The sequence below is a fragment of the Rhineura floridana genome, chromosome 5 (assembly GCF_030035675.1).
Source record: "Rhineura floridana isolate rRhiFlo1 chromosome 5, rRhiFlo1.hap2, whole genome shotgun sequence".
Taxonomy (NCBI): domain Eukaryota; kingdom Metazoa; phylum Chordata; class Lepidosauria; order Squamata; family Rhineuridae; genus Rhineura; species Rhineura floridana.
In genome coordinates, this window is record NC_084484.1 from 51,561,418 (window position 1) to 51,581,137 (window position 19,720).

At 40.6% G+C, this 19,720-nt stretch overlaps 1 protein-coding gene and 1 non-coding gene across 10 annotated transcripts in view; both read left to right on the forward strand.

Annotated features, from left to right (window-relative positions):
• MCF2L (MCF.2 cell line derived transforming sequence like) overlaps positions 1-19,720 on the forward strand; it is a 160,631-nt gene that overhangs the window by 63,541 nt on the left and 77,370 nt on the right. For 8 of the 9 annotated variants that reach the window (XM_061626670.1, XM_061626674.1, XM_061626671.1 and 5 more), the window contains 2 exons: positions 10,354-10,437; positions 18,250-18,364. In XM_061626670.1, the coding sequence (XP_061482654.1) occupies positions 10,354-10,437; positions 18,250-18,364 (199 nt within the window). The remainder of the gene's footprint in view (positions 1-10,353; positions 10,438-18,249; positions 18,365-19,720) is intronic. The other variant, XM_061626676.1, reaches the window with a different exon arrangement.
• On the forward strand, positions 10,636-10,754 carry LOC133386320 (5S ribosomal RNA). Its single transcript, XR_009763105.1, has one exon. It is a non-coding gene; the product is annotated as a 5S ribosomal RNA (ribosomal RNA).

The following is a 19,720-nucleotide window of genomic DNA, read 5'->3' on the forward strand; positions in this document are numbered from 1 at the left end:
TTATTAAAACTCTTGATTGTTTAAAATAATACTATTCTGGGGAAATTTACTTGATGCTACTTGCTGGCTGTTTTAGTATGAATTGTTTTAAATACAGTTTTTCTAAGTTAACTGAGGGTAATAGTAAGGATCCTTGTGTTTTCTGGGGAGTCTTACTTGTCTGACAGCTTAGATTAACTAAGGGTTACCACTGTCCTGGAAATGAAAGCTTTGGCCTTTTCTGCCCATCAAGCTGCTGTTAATCAGAAGTGAAACTACTTGGGGCATAGAGATGAGTAGCATATTGTCATTTGCTAATGACTGTGGATGCTGCTGCTGTTCAAGGCATTGGAAAAAGGGTATGTAAAGAAGTTGGCAACTCTGGGGTAAGTTGTCTGAAAATAGAGATATGTTAGTCTTGATTGCCTTTAAAACTGAGCAGCTGAAGTTCAGTGCCAAAAATGTGGGCATTTTCTTGTTGATTTCTAAAAGTACTTCCTTCATATCATGTTGCAGAAGTTGCCAGTTTTGTGCAAGGAAGGCACTCAATGCTAGTTGTTTATGTAATTGAGGGAAGAGAAACCTATGGCCATCCAGATGATGAACACCATCTCTGTGAGCCCCATCCAGCATGGCCAATGGTCAGGGTTGATAGGAATTATAGTGAACAATATCTAGTGGGCCACAGGTTCTCTATCCCTGATGTGATTTACTTGCTTGGAACTGAGCTGTGAGGTAGGGATGTACATTGGATGTAGACAAATCCCGATGTGAAGCAAGATGCGTTGGAGGTATTTTGGGCTTGTCAGAGGCAAAGTGGAATTCTATGCAAGGTGGCATGAGTTGAAGCAGGAATCCCTGAGGCACTTTGTGGTACCTTGGCTATCCAGATATCAAAATAATACTGCAGGCAAGCATATGCTGAAAGTAATGTGTCTAGATTATAAAGCCAAAAAGCCAGTGTGGAATGATAGGGGAAGGGAAAGAAAGCACTAGGGTAGGGAGAGGGCATGCAGAAAGAGTTCCGTTGTGACTGATGGGTCTAGCATGTAATCAGAGAAATTCTACCAGGTCTCTCCAATTCAGGTGTTTTAGGGAAAGAAGCAACTTTGCAATAGTGAAACTTATGTGTCTAAGCTTAAGGAAGCAGCCAGGATTGGATGGGTGGAGGGAGGGCTCTTTCTGAAGAACAGATCAAGCTTTTAACCTTTTACCTGGAAAGCAAATTTCGTTTAGTTCTTCCTACCCAGAAATCAGCTTTAAAGGTCCTTAGCACAAAAGCCTTAATATCTATTTGTCTGCAAATTGGCAGATTTCTTATCCATTAGGGGAAGCTAAATGAATCCTTTTTCACCCAGTACAAAACTGCAATGGCTGCTCTTACAGGAAAATTGCTGCAAGTATGTTTTTGAAATTTGGCAGGATTCATGCCTTCAGAAGGAGCTACCATGCTTGAAAACTTCATCTAATTCTGGCCAAAATAAAAAAGGTAGAGATGGTTACTTTTTAAATCATTCTCTACAAGGGAAAAAATCAAATAAAATTAGCTGAATGCCTCAGATGCGATGATAATAATGAAATGATTAACTCTTTACGCAAATCACTGTACAAAGAGCAAAATAGCTATACATGAACCAATGTTTCAGCATTACTATCTCTGATTGTATGATTCTGGAGTTCTCTTAAAATGACCCTCTACTGCTGAAGGCAAATACATTCAAAAAAACTTGTATCAGGAGGACCAGTTGGAAAACAGTTGTACCAGGGGCATGGCTTTCTCATTGCAGAAAGATTGATTGATTTGATTTGATTTGATTTATATCCTGTCCTTCCTCCCAGTAGGAGCCTAGAGGCGACAAACAAAAGCACTAAAAACACTTTAAAACATCATAAAAACAGACATTAAAATATAGTAAAACAAAAATCTTTAAAAACATGTTTAAAAGCTTTAAAAACATCTTTAAAAAAGATTTTAAAACATATTAAAAAGCAGTTCCAACACAGATGCAGACTGGGATAAGGTCTCTACTTAAAAGACTTGTGGAAAGACGAAGGTCTTCAGTACATGCCGAAAAGATAACAGAGATGGCGCCTGTCTAATATTTAAGGGGAGGGAATTCCAAAGGGTAGGTGCCACTACACTGAAGGTCTGTTTCCTATGTCATGCAGAATGGACCTCCTGATAAGATGGTATCTGCAGGAGGCCCTCACCTGCAGAGCTCAGTGATTGACTGGGTATATAAGGGATAACATCTTTTAGGTATCCTGGCCCCAAACTGTATAGGGCTTTGTAAACCAAAACTAGAACCTTGAACGTAGCCCGACAGCTAATAGGTAGCCAGTGCAATTCTTTCAGCAGCAGGGTGACATGTTGGCAATACCCTGCAGGCAACTGACCAATTATCTGAACTCGGGAACCACCAACCCACAGCACCTCCATCTTGCTAGGATTCAGACTCAGTTTATTGGTCCTCATCCAACCCCCCACTGAGTCCAGGCAGCAGTCCAGGTCTTGCATGGCCTCTCCCGATTCAGATGTTACAGAGAAATAGAGCTGGGTATTGTCAGCGTACTGCTGACACCTCACCCCAAATCTCCTGATGACTGCTCCCAAAGGCTTCATATAGATGTTAAACAGCATGGGGGACAAGATGGTACCCTGCGGCACCCTACAGCACAAGTGCCAGGGGGCCAGAAGACAATCACCCAATGCTGTTCTCTGAAAACAACTTTGGAGATAGGATTGGAACCACTGTAAAACAGCGCCTCTGATATCCATCTCACCAAGTCGGCCCAGAAGGATACCATGGTCAATGGTATCAAAAGCCGCTGAGACATCAAGTAAGAGTAGCAGGGTCACACTCCCCCTGTCCTTCTCCCAATACAGGTCATCCATCAGGGCGACCAAGGCCAATTCAGTCCCATAACCAGGCCTGAACCCAGACTGAAATGGGTCAAGATAATCTGTTTCATCCAAGAGTACTTGCAATTGCTGCGCCACAATCCTCTCAATCACCTTCCCTAAGAAGGGGGTATTTGCGACCGGTTGGTAATTGTCACAGACCAATGGCTCCAGGGTGGGCTTTTTTTGGAGCGGTTGGATCACCACCTCTTTCAGGGTGGCTGGAACCACTCTCTCCCGTATTGATGCGTTGAGGACATCCTGGATCCACTCAGTCATTCCCCCTCGGCAAGCTTTAATAAGCAAAGAAGGGCAAAGGTTGAGAGGACATGTTGCTGGCCGCATCATTGCAAGGACCTTGTCTACATCATCAGGTTTACATCAACTAAAACTGTTCCCAAGAAGTTGCAGCAGACATTGCACTGGACACTTCATTGGGTACTACAGTAGATGTGGATGGGGCATCAAGACTGCTATGGAGGTGAGCAACTCTACCCTCAAAGTGCCTTGCAAACAATTCACAGCGGGCCTCTGAAGGGTCTAAAACTCCATTTCCTGGAGTTTATTGTAGTTGATAAAGAGAAATAAGTATGGATCTGAGTGTGGCTTGGAGAGGGAATGTTAAAGGAGGTTATGCTTCCATTTCAGTTCTCTTACGTTTTTGGTTGAAAGATGGTTGATTATTTTTTTTTTTTGGTAGCCTCTCCACCCCCGTGTTCAGTGTTCCACATTATATAAAAATTAACCCAAAGTGAAAGGTATTCAGTGTTGTGAGATGAATTCAAATTGAGGTATGGAGTCAGCTCTAGTCATTGAATATACAAGCTACCACTTATCCACGTGCTCATTTGTTGTGTTCTTTCAAGTGAGAGTAATTTGTAAAGATCAGCTACTTCAGACTATTAATGTGAGCACACCTGGTCAGTCTTTCTTCAATAGATTGTAGCAGCATCTGCAAATTGCAGACCCCGCTGAATTGGAGTATTTAGTAGTGACTGCCAGTTCTGATTACCCATTTTTGAATAAATGGAAATGTTATTTTAACTTGCTGTGCAGTAAGTCTGCAGGATAGAAACCTACCATTTTGAGTGTGTTGGTAATACAGAGTGAAAATGTGCAGTTAAAGTCCATTGCAGTAGGTCATTTCAAGAGCAATTGTACAGGCTTAATTGGTTTATAGACAACTATTTTTATTGCCAGTTTTGCATTTGATGTCATTTCAAGGAAGAGTTGTCCTTACATTTGATCCCTGTGTTACACATACTGCAATCTTTTGATTTTAAGAGGTTACAGGGGTCCCACCACAAACAAAGGTGTGATTCCCTTGAAATGAAGGTCACTGCTTGGCTTATGAAATTTCTGTAATACAAGGTTTTTTACATGTGCATAAATATAAAGGCTGAGATGGAAGGCTCACATCATTAACTCTTCAACAGATCCTATACCCCTTAGGGTTTAGAGGGGAGCCCCAAAATGCCATGGCATTGGTTTTTCAAGGAGAGCAAGCCCAGCCTCTTTCTTTTACAGCCCAGTTTCAAGACTGCCAGTTTCCTTTGTTCTCTTTCATGCATAGATACTTTGATGACATCATCTCCAGCTAGGGGTGGGGAAAGATGGACATGCTCTCTGCCAGAAGTATCTCTGACCATTAACTCACATTGCAACAAATCACTTATGCTTGGCCAATTTTTGTTAGTTTTGCACAGGCCCTTCCTCCTAACAAATATGACAGGCTGAGTTTGTCTGCCTGATCTTACCTTGTTAAGCAGCCCCTTTTTACCACCAGAGTCACCAGGGTTGGGGAGGACCCTTGAGAGATTATCCAAACTCACCCCCAAAGCCATAACATCAGGATTAGTTGCAAGCAGCTGGATTTTCAATACAATTGCTTAGGGATTTTATATTAAAGGAGTCTTTAATGGTGGGTTGCTGAACATGATTTTAAATATTTTGTAACTTTCTTGAAAACTGAGTAGTTATTATTTTAATGCTTTATTTCATTTCACTGCATATATTTCCAGTTTGCTATTGAACTGGGAATCATTTTGTCTGTTAGGTTTCTGAATACTGAACTAGAAGTTATACTACCCTGTGCTTGAACCCTAGATCTGCTATTCTCCCATGTAATATTCTATTCATTCTTCACCCACCAGAGACCTGTTCAAGAAGAGGTCTACAAAGACACATCTGGGTCATTTTATCATTTGCAAAGAGATCATACTTGAAATATGCATCCTCTCCTTGTTGACGTGTGTGCGTTGTTGCGTGAAACAGCATACATTACGTTGGAGTTAAGTTGAGCAAGAAACTTCTTCAGAGCATTAGAGCATGTTAAGAGTCTTTATTAAGACATTATGGCCAAAGGCTTAAGAGTAAATACATGTAGAGTTTCTTCAGTCACCCCCCTTCTGGTACATCTCTCTTCAAAGGTAAACACAGAAGAGAACCTCTCAGTTCAGAGGCAATACACAGAAGAACCCAGCTTAACACAGATAGCTGCTAGAACTTTTCCCAGTTTATCGCGATGGCTACCATAGCAACGGCCTTGGCAGTCCGTTCCCAGACTGGGCAAAGACATAACTCCCCCTAGTTACAGTTTTTCAGACTTGATGGAAAACAAATTCAGTGACAGTGCGGTTCAATGGTCAACACTCCTACATTTTCTCTTTCTCCTGATTAAGCTACTTTGTAAACTCACATAAATGGTTTTGTTAGCTATACAGCAGGGCCCCGCTCATACGGCAGGTTCCGTTCCAGACCGCCACCGCAGAGCGAAATCCGCCATAAAGCAGAACGCATCGACTAACATTGTCTAAAATGACGCCCGAAAAATGCTGTAAAAGTGGAACAAGTGCCATAGGAGGGGGGCTTTTATGCAATTGACAACTGCCGTATTGGTGGAACGCTGCAAAGCAGAGCGCCCCAAAGCGGGGCCTTACTATACACTATTAATACATATAATTAATTTTAAAATGATGAGGCACACACAATTTGGGTTGCCAATATTAGACACTTATAAGGCCTATTGATTTTAAGCACATTCTTCACTATCCTGCAGAAATCACGCCTTTTAGTTTTCAGGTACAATGTTTTAGTGTTTGCTAAAAATGCTAAGGAAATTTCAGTTCGTTTAATGCTTTAACTGTGTGAAACAGTCCATCAGGGTTACTTCATTTCATTTCTTTATTTGCGGTCAATGACCCGTCATAGAATACAACATTACAAAAGGGTAAAAAAAGGTTAACAAAGAACTTTAAAAGGAAGGTATATCTTAAACAGCTAAAGTGATATACTGGTTACACAGGATGAACTTTAGAGCGTAAACTTTGTGCAGCATGCAGGAATTTAGCAACTCCATTTGTTATTCCCCTGTTAGTGCGTGAAATGAGGTAATGTATTTTATTATCAGGCAACATCCAGGAGACAGTTTCCATTGGTTTTTTTAAAAATTTATGACGTATATAGTTATACGTAGGACACAATAATATACCTCCCCTCCCATGACAGAATTGACCATCAGGGTTACAAATTAACTAAGATACAAAAAATATATTGCAAGAAGAAAAAGAGAGGTGAGTGCTCTTATTGCTTATCCTTTTCTTTGGATTTCCTTGCAGAGCTAATAAAATATTTAAGGTATACAGAGTGTGTTTCTGAATGTCATAATTTTCTGTTTCTGATTGAAATTGTTAACTTGTTGAAGTGAACTTCCAAGTGAAGATGTCAGAGGGGACAGCTGCTGCTCAGTTAACAGTGGCATGCAGTCATCTTCCATATAAAGAGTCCTACAGTCTAATCTTTTTGTAATTCCAATCTCCTTACTTATAGAGCTAGATGAACTGTCATTAGGGGGCAACATAAAGACCCCAAATGGTTGCAGAATTAAAGATTTGCTTCAGGGTTTCAATTCCACTTGTAGACGATGAATGGCATGAATGACTATATCAGTCATAATATAGGAAGCATCTTTTCTTTAAAAAAATGAAGATATCTGTTGTAGACTACAATGCATTCTCTTGTGTTTTGTGAGTAGCAGTTCACTTCCCAGACATACTACTCAATTTTGTATTTTATGCACTTAAAAAAGAACATCTATAACTCAGGCATTTTCTTTTGAATGCCCATGTTTATATCATTAAGGATGTCTAAATTCAAAATTGCTGCTGAAATATAAAAAGAAAATTGCCCTCATTCTGATTTTTTTTTAAAAAATGCTTGTCAGTCATAGTAATCATAATAATAACAAAATGTTGCAAGTAGTAGTGGTTTCCTCTAAATATCTCTACATTAGCAGCAATGAGGAAATCCATGAACACTATGAAGAAAGAGTTTCATCCAGTTAACTGGGAAAAATGTGTCAAACAACCCAAAGCCTATGTGGGAGGCCCTTTTTTAACTTACTAAAACAAATACATCCAGCCTTCTACTGCTTTTCATAATTTCCCCAACAAATGTTGTCTATACTGCTAAGACCAATCGATAGTATTAGTAGTGTTTATTACAATCATGTAGTAGCAGTTTATTATACCATACTCATGCAAACTATGACTGATGACTGATTTTTAAAATTATTTATTATTATTTCAGGTATTTTATATGCTACTCAATATTCAGAATTTCTAAAAGAGAGGGACGCTTCACAGAAGGCTTAATTTACTCCATTTAATAAATCACCCGGACACTGCATGGATAGTGCCAAATATGATGAGTGGACCAGTCTATTGTGTTGCATTTACATGCCCAGGCAGTCCTGATAGGTGGCAAGAATTGTAGGGAGTACATGTGGTGATAGATGCTTATGAGCTTGTCACGTATGACAGGGTACAAAAATTCCTATACAAAAATGATGTCCTTGTAGGAAATTGTATGAAGGGGGTGCTGTCCATGGTACACCAAGAGTATGCCTGGTGAAAATGGGATAATCAGCTAGATCTAGTTCATGGTCTCAGTTTTAAACCCCTCTTTGTTTTGAAGTAATTCCACTGCTGTTGGTACTCTAAACCTGCAGTGCAGACTCATTATTGCATATTTGATTATGAGGAAACTGATCAAGCAATATTTGTAGGCTTCCCAAATACAGCTTATAGATTAATGGAACACATTGTGTTATAAGGATAAATATGCTTACAGTCAATACATGTGGAGGGGAGAAGGGAATCATGCCTGCTTGACCTATCCATCGACAGCCTACATGCATTTGGCATAACATTTGAAAGATCCTATGCATATACAAATTGCACATGTGTATGTTCTTTCACATGCTAGGCCAAATGCAGGCAGGCAGGCAGGGAGCATGACCCATGGATATGGTCTTACTCCTCTCCCTACTGTACACATGACTGTACACATGTAATGTGTGCATTCCTATAATTGTTTAATAAGTAGATATTCATTAATACAAAGTGGAGAGAATTAAGGGGAAAATGTATTGAGACTGAATTATGAAACTGTCCTTTTGTGGGAGAGTGGTTTCATTCAAGTTATCATTAAGCTTAGAGAAGCATAAGCTTTTTGCCTATGCACACATCCCCTTCATTCCTCTCTTTGCAGTGAGCCAAGAGTAAACCATGAAGTCTATTTAATAATATTTTTCCGCTTTGTCCAAAGCCGGAAAACATGGTTATCAGTTTCATGACAAGGCAGGGTATTAAAATACAGTTTGCAGTCAGTGTAATAACTTGGTTTGTTCCAAAGCTCATGACCATAGTTTGCTGGTTTAGACAAAATGAGAAACTGGTTAATTAGAAGTTTCCTGGTTTTAATTGTGGCTTCTGCAAAGGGAAAAATGAAGGAGTTCTGTATGTTTCTTGGCTTAATGTGCTGGCTTAGTATTCCCTATATTTAGAAAAAACACTATGCTTCCATATGTAACCCTAATCTATCTGCTCATTTTTACAACACTGATGAAAAATCAATGTTTTTTTTTAATTGATTTTAAAATTTTAAATCAGATTTTTTATTTAAATCACGTTTCAAAATTATCGTAAAATAATTAGTTAAAAAAGAGCCTATGTCAAAGTTATCAACATGAATACTAGTTATACAACTTGTAATTATATTCTGTGACTATATTGACAGCAGTTTGTGGAGATGAGAAATAACCTGATCAGTCCTATTCATCAAGTGGTGTACATGAAGTGCAAGTGCATTCTCTCTCTCTCTAAGTGCAAGGATAGAGAAGGTTAATGAAAAGAGAATTTGGGGAGATGGAGTAGATCTGAACAAGAGGAGACCACTGAAGTCGTAGTCCAGTTCTTAACAGCAGTAGCCTCTTCTGCAGGTGTGGAGAGATATTTTTTCCTTTCTTTGGACTAATTCAATCTAAACTGAGAAATAAATTGGGAACGGAAAAAGCAGGAAAGCTTGTATTTCTTTTCCAGACAATAAACAAGGAAGACAAAGGTGAAGAAGAGTGAATTAACTGTACCACTCAATATTTTAGGTTTCTCGTGTTGACTTGGTTCTGCTTCTTAAGTTGATTTATATATCAACTAATTTTACTATCTTTTCTTCAGTGTTTCATCTCTTTTATGCAGCTCAATTTCTAATGGCAAATTTCAGAGGTAAATTAAAATAGTGAGCCGTGGATGAAAATTAATCCTTAGTTTAATGAAAAAGTGCACATGTAGGGCCAAGTGATTAGTGGTTTTGTTTGTTTGCTGCAGGTTTAAGTGGTGGTTGCTATTAAGTGGCAGTGAGTGATTCATCTGGATTTACAGATATTGGGATACATCCAAACTTGCCATGAGCCAAAATCCACTCAGAGGATGCTCCTTCTTGTGGCTTCATTTTTGCTGATTCCTCCTTCCTGCAGCCCCCTATGCTTCTCCTGAAAAGCTGCTCTGAGGTGTTGAGGAACTCTCTACAACAGCATGAGAGGTGATATTGAGAGCTGCATGGAAAGGGGAAATTAGCAGAAATCTTCCTCTCATCCAGCATGGAACCTTTGCTGGATCCCCATCCCTTCCACTAACAGAAGGAAGCTCTTGCATACGAAGAATGTTCTACATGGGTGACCAGAATTGGAAACTGTAGTTGGCATTCAATTTTTCAGTTCTCCAATTCTGTGTCGTCCTGGCCCCCTTTTCATATTCTGCTTCTACTACCTTGCTGCTACTTTCTCTTTTCTTCTATAAACCCTAGCTGCATTGATCACAGAAGGAACTAGCAATTCACTCACACAGTCAAAATGTGTTCTAATGTTCCCCAAAGGTAACCTCACAATCTGAATCTTGCTTATTTTAGAAATGATTATATTTCCCAAGCAAATTGTTTTAGGTTTTAATGTTCATGGCTTTAACTTGTAGTTGTTGATTATATGAAATGTTTTTTAATTAATGTTGAGTGCAGTTGTGAAATGGTGGGACATAAATGTTTTCAGTAAATAAATATTGTTAGTGTGAGCCAAACATTTCTACATGGAAATACAAGGAATTGTGATTGTATTTTTTTGTGGGGGGGGGTTGTTTCAGATGAAATCATGCATCAAGATATTGTTCCTCTCTGTGCTGCGGATATTGAGGATGAGCTAAGGAAGAAGTTTGCGTATCTGTCAGGTAAGGACTTGAATGTATTTTAGACTTTTTAAAAAACTGTTGGTTGATTCAGTTCTTATTCTGTACATGAACTCTAGAATATTGTTTTCTTTTAATGGTTTATTTACATGTTGTAAGTGTTGGTTTCTCAGACTTAACAAATGGATATTAATTCTAACAAAACAAGGCAAGCCATTTAGGTGGCTTTATGGTAACAATGCCTATGGCCATACTACCCTGAACATGCCCGATCTCGTCTGATCTCGGAAACTAAGCAGGGTCAGGCCTGGTTAGTACTTGGACGGGAGACCGCCTGGGAATACCGGGCACCGTAGGCTTAGAGGCAGTGGTAAACCACCTCTGAATACCTCTTACCATGAAAACCCTATGAATATATATATTTTTAAAAAGATTCATAGGGTCACCATAAGTTAGAGGAAGGCAATGGTAAACCACCTCTGAATACCTCTTGCCGTGAAAACCCTATGAATATATATATTTAAAAAAAGATTCATAGGGTCGCCATAAGTTGTAATCGACTTGAAGGCATATAACAACAACAACAAATGGTGACAATATTCAATACTGATAGCAGCCAAACCTCCACACTGATTTCAAAAATATAGCCTAGAAACTTTTTAGGTTTGTGGCATACAAAATGTGACGAGTACTTTGGATTGTTGAGGTTAAACACTTTCACTCCAGCCTTCAGTTACCTGCTTAAAGAAGGAAAGTTGTCCTTGTTTATCAAAAAGTGCAATGTTGAGAATTAATTTCTCCCCTTTCCCTGCAAGCAAAAGTGGATATCTTTTGAAAATGGGATAGATAAAACTATGTAATTCAGTTCCAGATTCTTTCATCTACCTACTCTTATTAGTTCAACAATCCACAAACGAAATCAGTACTCGTTTACATCCACAGTCCAGTGAAGCATAACAGAAGTGGCCCTCTCTCATTCCACTCTGTTTAATTTATAGTTAACCCTTTTGGTCCTGTGGCAAGTAAATCCTAATATTTTATAAGTAAATGGTGCTATAAAATAGACTATATTCTCCAACCCCCATCTTAATTACTTACCACTTCAATGTATTTTAGCTATCAACATGCAAGATAAAAGCAAATTTAAAGGATCTTAGCACTGCAGCGTGCCTTGCGAGATTAGAGCTGTATGTAACTGTCACTGGATTTATGAAGCAAATTACTTGCACTTGAGATTCTGCAGATGTGCCAGTTTTGGTGATACTTCTGTCAACTGTTGTTGTCCCCTAATTTTTTTAAGGCTTGCTGACTCTGTAGCTTCAAGATAAACCAGAACTGATGTTGGTTTAAAAGCACAGTTCTGTTGTTAAGTTACTTTTAAATATCATGTTAGGAGTAGTCAAACTGTTCAGAAGAAGATGGCCCTTAAAAGCATCAGAGTCTCCTCTTGCAAAAGTCAAAGAAGAGCATTAAGAAGAGGATCAGTTTAATGGTCCGTACAGTATTCTCTAAGATTCACTCTTAGGTTTTTGAGAACTTATCGGTTACAGCTGGTCATCTACTCCTTGATATTATCTAATTCATGAGTGCAAATAGGGCGTTGTTGTTTTTTTGTTTTGTTTTTTTGCAGAAGTCAGAAGCCAGGCAGTTTTTCTAGAAGCCACCTTGGCAGTTTCTGCTCTTTCGGTTGTATTCTTAACTCCTTCCTCTGAGTATGCTCATAGCCATTCTTATCTTTCTCCTCATATATCCTATTCCTGATTTGAGTCTTACCATACTAGTGCTGTCAGATCTGTACCACCTGTGCACAATAAAGAGGTATTAGCAGACTCAGGGAAAACACCTAGGTGTGCAGAAGTACCAAAAATCTTTCTAAAAACCCTAAAGTGGGAGGGGAACCTCTAAAAACAGCCAAGCAAGGACTGAGCATATTCTGTGGGTGTGGAATGCTAACTGGCTGTTGAGAGGAGAAAAAACTGAAAACCAGATGGGAGGGGGAATAGAATGGAATGGCTAGAAAAGGAGGAAGAGACGCGTAGATTAAAAAATGGTAGAGATAACAATCATATTGTCTGGAAAGGTCATTTCCTAATTCACATTGAAACGACATTCTAAATATCTCCAGGGACAGAAGTAAGAGCTGCCCACAGAAATCAATGGAGAAATACAAAATGTATGTAGTATGTAGCCAGGACTGGTCACTGGTGTGTGTCCACACAGCCTCTCCCCCAATACAAACATGAACACTAGCAGAAAATAGAGTTCCTGATCTTTATAACTCAGTTCTATTTAATGTGAAATGTTTAGAGATCACTCAGTCAGTGCAAGGATTTCTTGTTGTGTGTTGGATGTTGGATCGGGCACAAGCAGATGCCCAGGATGTAGAACAGAATAGTGACAGGCTAGATCCCAGTTGAATCACTCAGCCAGACAAGTCATAGGTTTTTAAGAGTCACTTTACTGACATGAAAAGTTTTAGGATACAATTACAAGCTCTTTCTCTACTAACAAACTCCTTGACCCCCACACCGACTGGCCAGATCTGCTAAGTCTTATAGATAAGGCCAGCTGGTTGCCTTGGATACTTGTCCTTGAGGAGTGCACGACTACTCCAGCCTTGAGAGCTACTTGGCCTTGTAACTCTGCCATGGAAAAATACTCTTAGGAACTTTTTACTTGCCAACAATGATCTCCCCCTTTCCTCCCCCCACATGCCCCCTAAATCTGTTCTGAGGGTTTCCCCAACCCTCCAGAACAGATATGGGGATATTGAGGGGTCCATGAGGGGGAGAAGGGGGAAATCTCCTTGTGCTAGCGCTGACCCTTGCACCATTGAATACTGCTCTTAAACAACCCTGCGGATGTGAATTCAAAAGTAAAAACAGTTCTTTCCCCCCATATTGCAGATTAGAAGGGGCTATGATGCAGAGAGTACTTATGACAGCCTTGCCATGTAGCTCACACTGAATACTGCTGGTTCAAGCTCTGGATGATTTACAAGAATCCTGCAGTGTTGTCTAGATATATTAAACCTCAATTGCTGGGTGGAGGGCTGTGCTGATGGAGGGTAGGTTACAGTAGCCACAGGTGAAATGAATTTGAATACTCAGGCAAAAATGCCCGATACCTCCTAGGTTGCACCAAATGTCAATCAACTTATCTTGCTCCCTGAGACCTCCTCCCACACCAAATCAAGCATTTAGTCACATGTATAAACTTCATGCTCCATTGACTTGCATGCAGGCTGGCTCTGCTTATAAAGAAGCTAAATGTACATGAAGTCCCTTGCTAGAACAGGGCCTTCTGTCTTGAATGAAAACTTTATTTTTTCCAACTCCTTCAGCTGCAAAATCTGGTAAAAAGCATGCACATCAGGGATATACTGCAGTGTTCCAAATCCATACTTGTATATTCCAATTTTGATTCAAATATGATACCATTGCTTATGTAACTAAAGTGAACAGAACCGCATATGAAAAGGGAGGCATCAGCAGACTCGGGGCTCATTCAGACGGCTGTATAATGTGTGACATGATTGCTTTGTGTATTCATTATTTTCGGTCGTCCATATGACACCGTGCACTTTTGCACATTTTCGCATGGTTAAATCCGCTTTGGCATTACTGCGAAAAATGCGATTTGCTTTTTTAAACCGGTAATCATCTGCTGCAACATTAGGGGCTCGGATGCAATACCGCGGTTTATAGAGATGTAGGCAGTCCATGTGCAGACCTTGGGCGTGTCCCAGTACCCCTTCCATCATTACCATCCAATAATGGATTTTCACTTGTGTGCATGTGCGCGAATGTGCTTGGAAAAGCCTGGGAAACTGAACCAATCAGAGCCATGTACTTCCCAGATGTGGAAATGCGCATTTCCGCATTTGCGCACAAGCAAGTACTGCAGTGCACTGGGGAAGGTTTGGGATAGGAAGCGCTGCGATGTAGCAAGCTCAGCGGGAGGTGAAAGTGGCTACTTTCCCCCCCTTCTGGCAACATTGTTAACAAGCCAGGGCTTGGGGGAGGGGGATCTCCACCTCCCCCCTCCCACCCAGCCCCCAGCAGCCTTTCCTAGCTAAGGAACCCCGCGAGACTGCTGGATCCCTTGATTCTTGGGGGCTGCTGGTGGTGAGTCCAGGGCCTCCCCTCCCCCCTTTTCGGGGAGAGGAGCATACATCATATTTTGTGGACCAATTGGCTGAAAGGGGGGGTGTTATGGGCGGAGCTGGGAAAAAGCGAGAAGTACGAGTTCTCCCGCTGCATGTGTGGGTGCAAAAAAAAGCATTTTTTTTAATCGAGAAAGAGCAAACAAACAGGCAAAGTGAGGACTGTCAGATGACAAACCGGATATGGAAAACATGGATTATCCCGCTCCGTTTGGATGTGCCCTCAAAGGAACAAACTGCAAGGGAGGGGAAACAGCTTGGTGAGAACTGAGCATGCTCAGTCATCATGGAATTCTAACTTACTATTTGGATTCAAAACTGTAGGGGGGGTGAACTGAATATTCCAGAAAAAGGCATGACTGGCTGAAACTCTAAACTCTAAACAGGACCATTCTATGTTGCAAAATTTTATTACTAGTCCCACTGCTTACCATTACTTTGTATCTTCTGGAGCTGAGCATTGAAAAAGCTGCAGGAACTGTGTCTTGGGAAACTATGGATCAAATCAAGGCGAGTTGGAATGAAGAAGAAGGCACCCAGCAGCATGCATGCAGGAGTGCACATTGGAGGATAAACCTGTTTCCTGCACTTCTCATCAACCTGTACACTCAGTTGGCAGTCCCATCTTTGGAGTTGCCAGTGACACATAGACTTAGACTTCCCTAGTAAATTCCTCAGGTTCCTTTTTTGGGGAACCAGTAGCAAGGCCTTTGATTTATCAGGCCTGTATTGCTGGAGCTCCCAAGTTGATCTTCATGTAGCACTGTGTTGCCTGTCATTTTTAAGCAGATTTTCTTGGTTTGTTGTTTGTTTGTTTGTTTTGCTGGTGTCCTGCAACTGTATTATGTACTTATAGTATGTATTGCCATTTTAATATTTCCTTTGATAATTGTGGTCTGAACATTGTTTTTGTATCTGGATGGTTTGGGGCACTGAGAATCCATTTTCAGAATTCGAAATAGTAGGTATGACAAATTCTGCATTCAAGTTCTCAGTGTAGCTCAACAAACTAAAGCAAAGATGTTAAAAATAGTAATGCAATAAAAAGTAATGCAGCATTAAAATAAATTATGGTGAAATGCAAAGAACATAGAGTAAACATAAGAACTAAGCCTTATTTAAAAGCTACATAAAAACCTTGGAAAATAAAAAGGGGTTGCTGATAATTGAAAGAACATTAAAATAATGTTCCCCCACACGACACAGCAATTTTGTGGGACCATGCCATTTCAGGTTCATTGGGAGATTGGAAATCCAGATGTTTGAAAAGACTGGAATTGGGTAGAAACAAACTATTTAATTACCAGTTCACCATATGACTTGAGTTGGGGTGAAATATTTTCATGCTGGTGATTTCTTTGACATGTTTTTCAATATCCATGTTTCTTGCACAAAGACAAGATAAGCAGTACTGGGGATGCAGTGCCACTTGGTGTTAAAGGCAAATAGATATGCAAAGATTAAAAATGCCATATCTTCCTTCCCTTCTGAAATGAAATATATCGACATTGAAATATGTTAACATCTTAAAGTGCAGTTGGAAAGCAATAATATATTATTGTTGAAAAGCAATAATATATTGTCTGTCTTCATTTTACATCTATATAAAACATCGTCTCTGGCAGTGTGGAGCCTGTTCTGCATCTTGGTACACCCATGAACTAAGGACGATGAAACAGGTCGGATGATGGCTAGAGCGCAAGTGGTGAAAAACATGCTGTGAAGCTGACCAAGCATGAGTGAAACAACATAACCATGTCTACTGTGTGGCAGTAAAGGCGTCAAAGAAGGCTCACTTCTCTGCCTCAAGCATCCTCAAATAACTGTCCAGTGGAGCTTTTTCACATTGTCTGGGGTCTGTTAACATCTATTCCAGGGAACGGAGTTTTAGATCCTTTGAAAGCCCACTGTAAATTGTTTGAAAGGCACTTCAAAGGTAAAATTGGTCACCTTCATGGCATTCTTGATGTCAAATCCACATTCACTGCAGCGTCCAGTGAGGTGACTAGTGCAACATTTACTGCAACTTCTTAGGGGTTAGTTTCAGTTGATGTGGACAAGGTCCTTGCAACGATGCTGCCAGTAATGTATCTTCTTGACCCTTGACCCTCTTGTCTTATTAAAACTTGCTGAGGGGATACGACCCAGTGGATCCAGTGTGTGGACAGTGCATCTGTGTGGGAGTGGTCTCAGCCATTCTGAAAGAGACAGTGATCTGACCATTCCTGAAAAAGTCCACCCTGGACCCATTGGCTTGTGACAACTGCCACCCAGTTGCAAAAAAAAAAAAAGAAACTTTTCAAGGAAGCAATTGAGAGGGTTGTGAGGCAATAACTGCAAGTACTCTTGAATATACAGATTATCTTGGCCTGTTTCATTCTGAGTTCTGTCCTGATTATGGGACTGAATTGACCTTGGCTGCACTGTGGATGACCTTTATTGGAAGGAGGACAGAGAGAGTATGGCCTTTTTATTCTTACTTGTTCTCTCAGTGGCTTTTGATACTATTGACCATGGCATCCTTATGAGCAGACTTAGTGAGATTGGTTTTAGAAGCATTGTTTTACAGTGGTTCTGATTCTGTCTTCAGGGTTGGTTTAAGAGAACAACGTTGAGCAATTGCCTTTTGGCCCACTGGCAGTTGTGCTGTAGGATACCATCTGTCCCCAATGCTTTTTAACATTTATATGAAGCTATTGGGAGCAGTCATGAGGAGATTTGATGCAACTGGGGTGAGGAGTCATCAGTAAGTTGATGATACCCAGCTCTATTCCTCTGTAAGATCTGAATCGGGAGAGGCCATGCAAGCCCTGGACTGATGGTGGCTGGATGAGAGCCAACAAACTGACTCTGAATCCTGGCAAGACAAAGACACTGCGGGCGGGTAGTTCCCAAGTCCAGATAATTGATCAATTGCCTGCTTTGGATGGGGTCGTACTCCCCTGAAAGAACAGATTTATAGTCTGGGGATGCTCCTGGATCCATCTCTGTTGCTCGAGAGCAGGTGACCTCATTGGCTAGAAGTGCGTTTTACCAGCTTCAACTGATGAGACAGCTGTAGCTGTTTCTGGACTGGGATACCTGTTTCATGTGCTGGTAATCTCTGAAGCAGGACATTTCCAACATGTTACCCTGCTGTTGAAAAAAATTCCCCTTGCTGCCAATTAGCTACCAGATTAAGTTCAAGGTGCTGGTTTGGATACATAAAGTCCTATACAGCTTTGGACCACGATACATGAAAGATGTCTCAACCCTTATATACCCATGTAATCAGTACGGTCTGGGGATGAAGGTCTACTGCAAATACCATCCTGTCTTAAGGTTTGTTCCCACATTTGTGGCACCTACCCTTTGCAATTTACTCACCTTAAGTATTACACAGGTGCCGTCTCTCTTGTCTCTTCAGTGCCTACTGGCCTTCCTCTTTCAACTAGCCTTTAAAACAGAGATCTTTCCCAGTCTGCATCTGTATTAGAATTTTTTAAAAATGTTTTATCACTTGCTTGCCACCCTGAGCTCCTTTAATTAATGTTGATGTTTTTGAGATAAGTTCAGCTACAGACAGAAATAAGTAAATAACATGTATTTGATATCTGAAGTGATCTATTTTTGGATCTGACAGTGATGTAGTAATTAGCTTTATTCTGGGGAATGAGTTGTGAGTAAATAATTTTTCTGTTTCTTGTCAGGTGGACGAGGAAAAGATGGCTGTCCTGTCATCACTTTTCCAGAATACTCGACATTCAATGAAATTCCAGAGAAGGAGTTTCAGAGTGTTCTGACATACCTCACTAATATTCCCAGGTAAGGCGCGTGCTCAAGAAAATGAGAATGTTTATCAAACTAATGTTAATGCTTAGTTAGCTGCATCACACACATGAAGAGAGTTAGGAGATTAAACAGTTTAATTAAGTAAAAAGAACATTGTGAATATAAAGCAGGGATTGAAAGAGGATATCATTACTTGTAAGAAGCAATGAGCCTTTGGAGCAGTAATGTGGGGTTCAGAGACTCTCTCCCTGCCTTCCCCTACAGCTTTAAGGAAGCAAAAATTCAGCTCTGCTTCACAGTTCTTAAGGGAAGAGCTGGCAAAGAATGAAACAGAGCAGCAGAGGCAGAAAGCAACGTTCCCTTTCTATTACTGCTCAATACCTTCGCCCTGTCCCCATTCCTGCCTGGTGAAAATTGGGACTGAGGAAGTCAGTAGCTCAGGCCACTTCATAACTGGGGCACGAGTAAAATCTTTGATCCTGTGGAGAAATGCTGTCTATGTGTTTGTGTTAAAAATGTTATATGACCTCTGTGACTGCCTTGAGGCCTTGTTTTGGTACATTGTTGCAAGCCTGCTTGGCAGCGGTTGCTTGGTGACAGGTTCTGAGAGGAGAGAGTCACAATCGCTGTTAAGATTCTAGTACATGGGGCCTGGTCAGGTAAATTCTGATTGGTTGGACATTCCAGGCAGTTGAGAGTTAACAGTCAGTCAGGGAGTTAGCAGTTAGAAAGGGGAGTTGGAGGCTGGTGATAGTGAGAGTGAGGAGTTGGTTGATGGAAATAGCTGAGGGAAGGGCTGAGGTCTTTATATCATTACCCAGGTATCATTAATCATGGTCCAGTGAAGATCAGAAGGGAGCCCTTCACACAAAGGGCTCATTCACACAGGAGCTGAACTTCGCAGTAAAGATGCAGCTTTTGCCATCACGATAGATTTGCAAGATTCACACTTCCTACCTTCAAATCCAGTGTTTTCCTTTCACACAAGTAGGCATTCCTCTGGAAAAGTTTAGTATCTCTGTTTTCTTGTGGCCCCACCTCTAATTTTACATGTTTACTCCCTCCTGAGTATCAATATTGCTAATGGAGAAGGGGAGGGTTTTTTTTGTCAGTTTCATTGTTTCTTGTCAATTGCACGCCTCTCCTGGCTGAAGCAGGGTGAGTGTGGGGGTGCAATTGACACAAAACTGTATAAAACTGAATAGAGGGGGGAGTGAGTGAAAGGCAAAATAGGCAGCAAAGAGATAGGGAGCTGTTGATGGGGCATAAGAGAGCCTGCCCACTAAAAAAACATCAAGGCAAAGTACCTATATGGAGGAACATAGCGAAGCTGAGACAATCTTTCCTTTCCTTTTTGCATTATAATTGGATTGGATTGATACGGGAAAA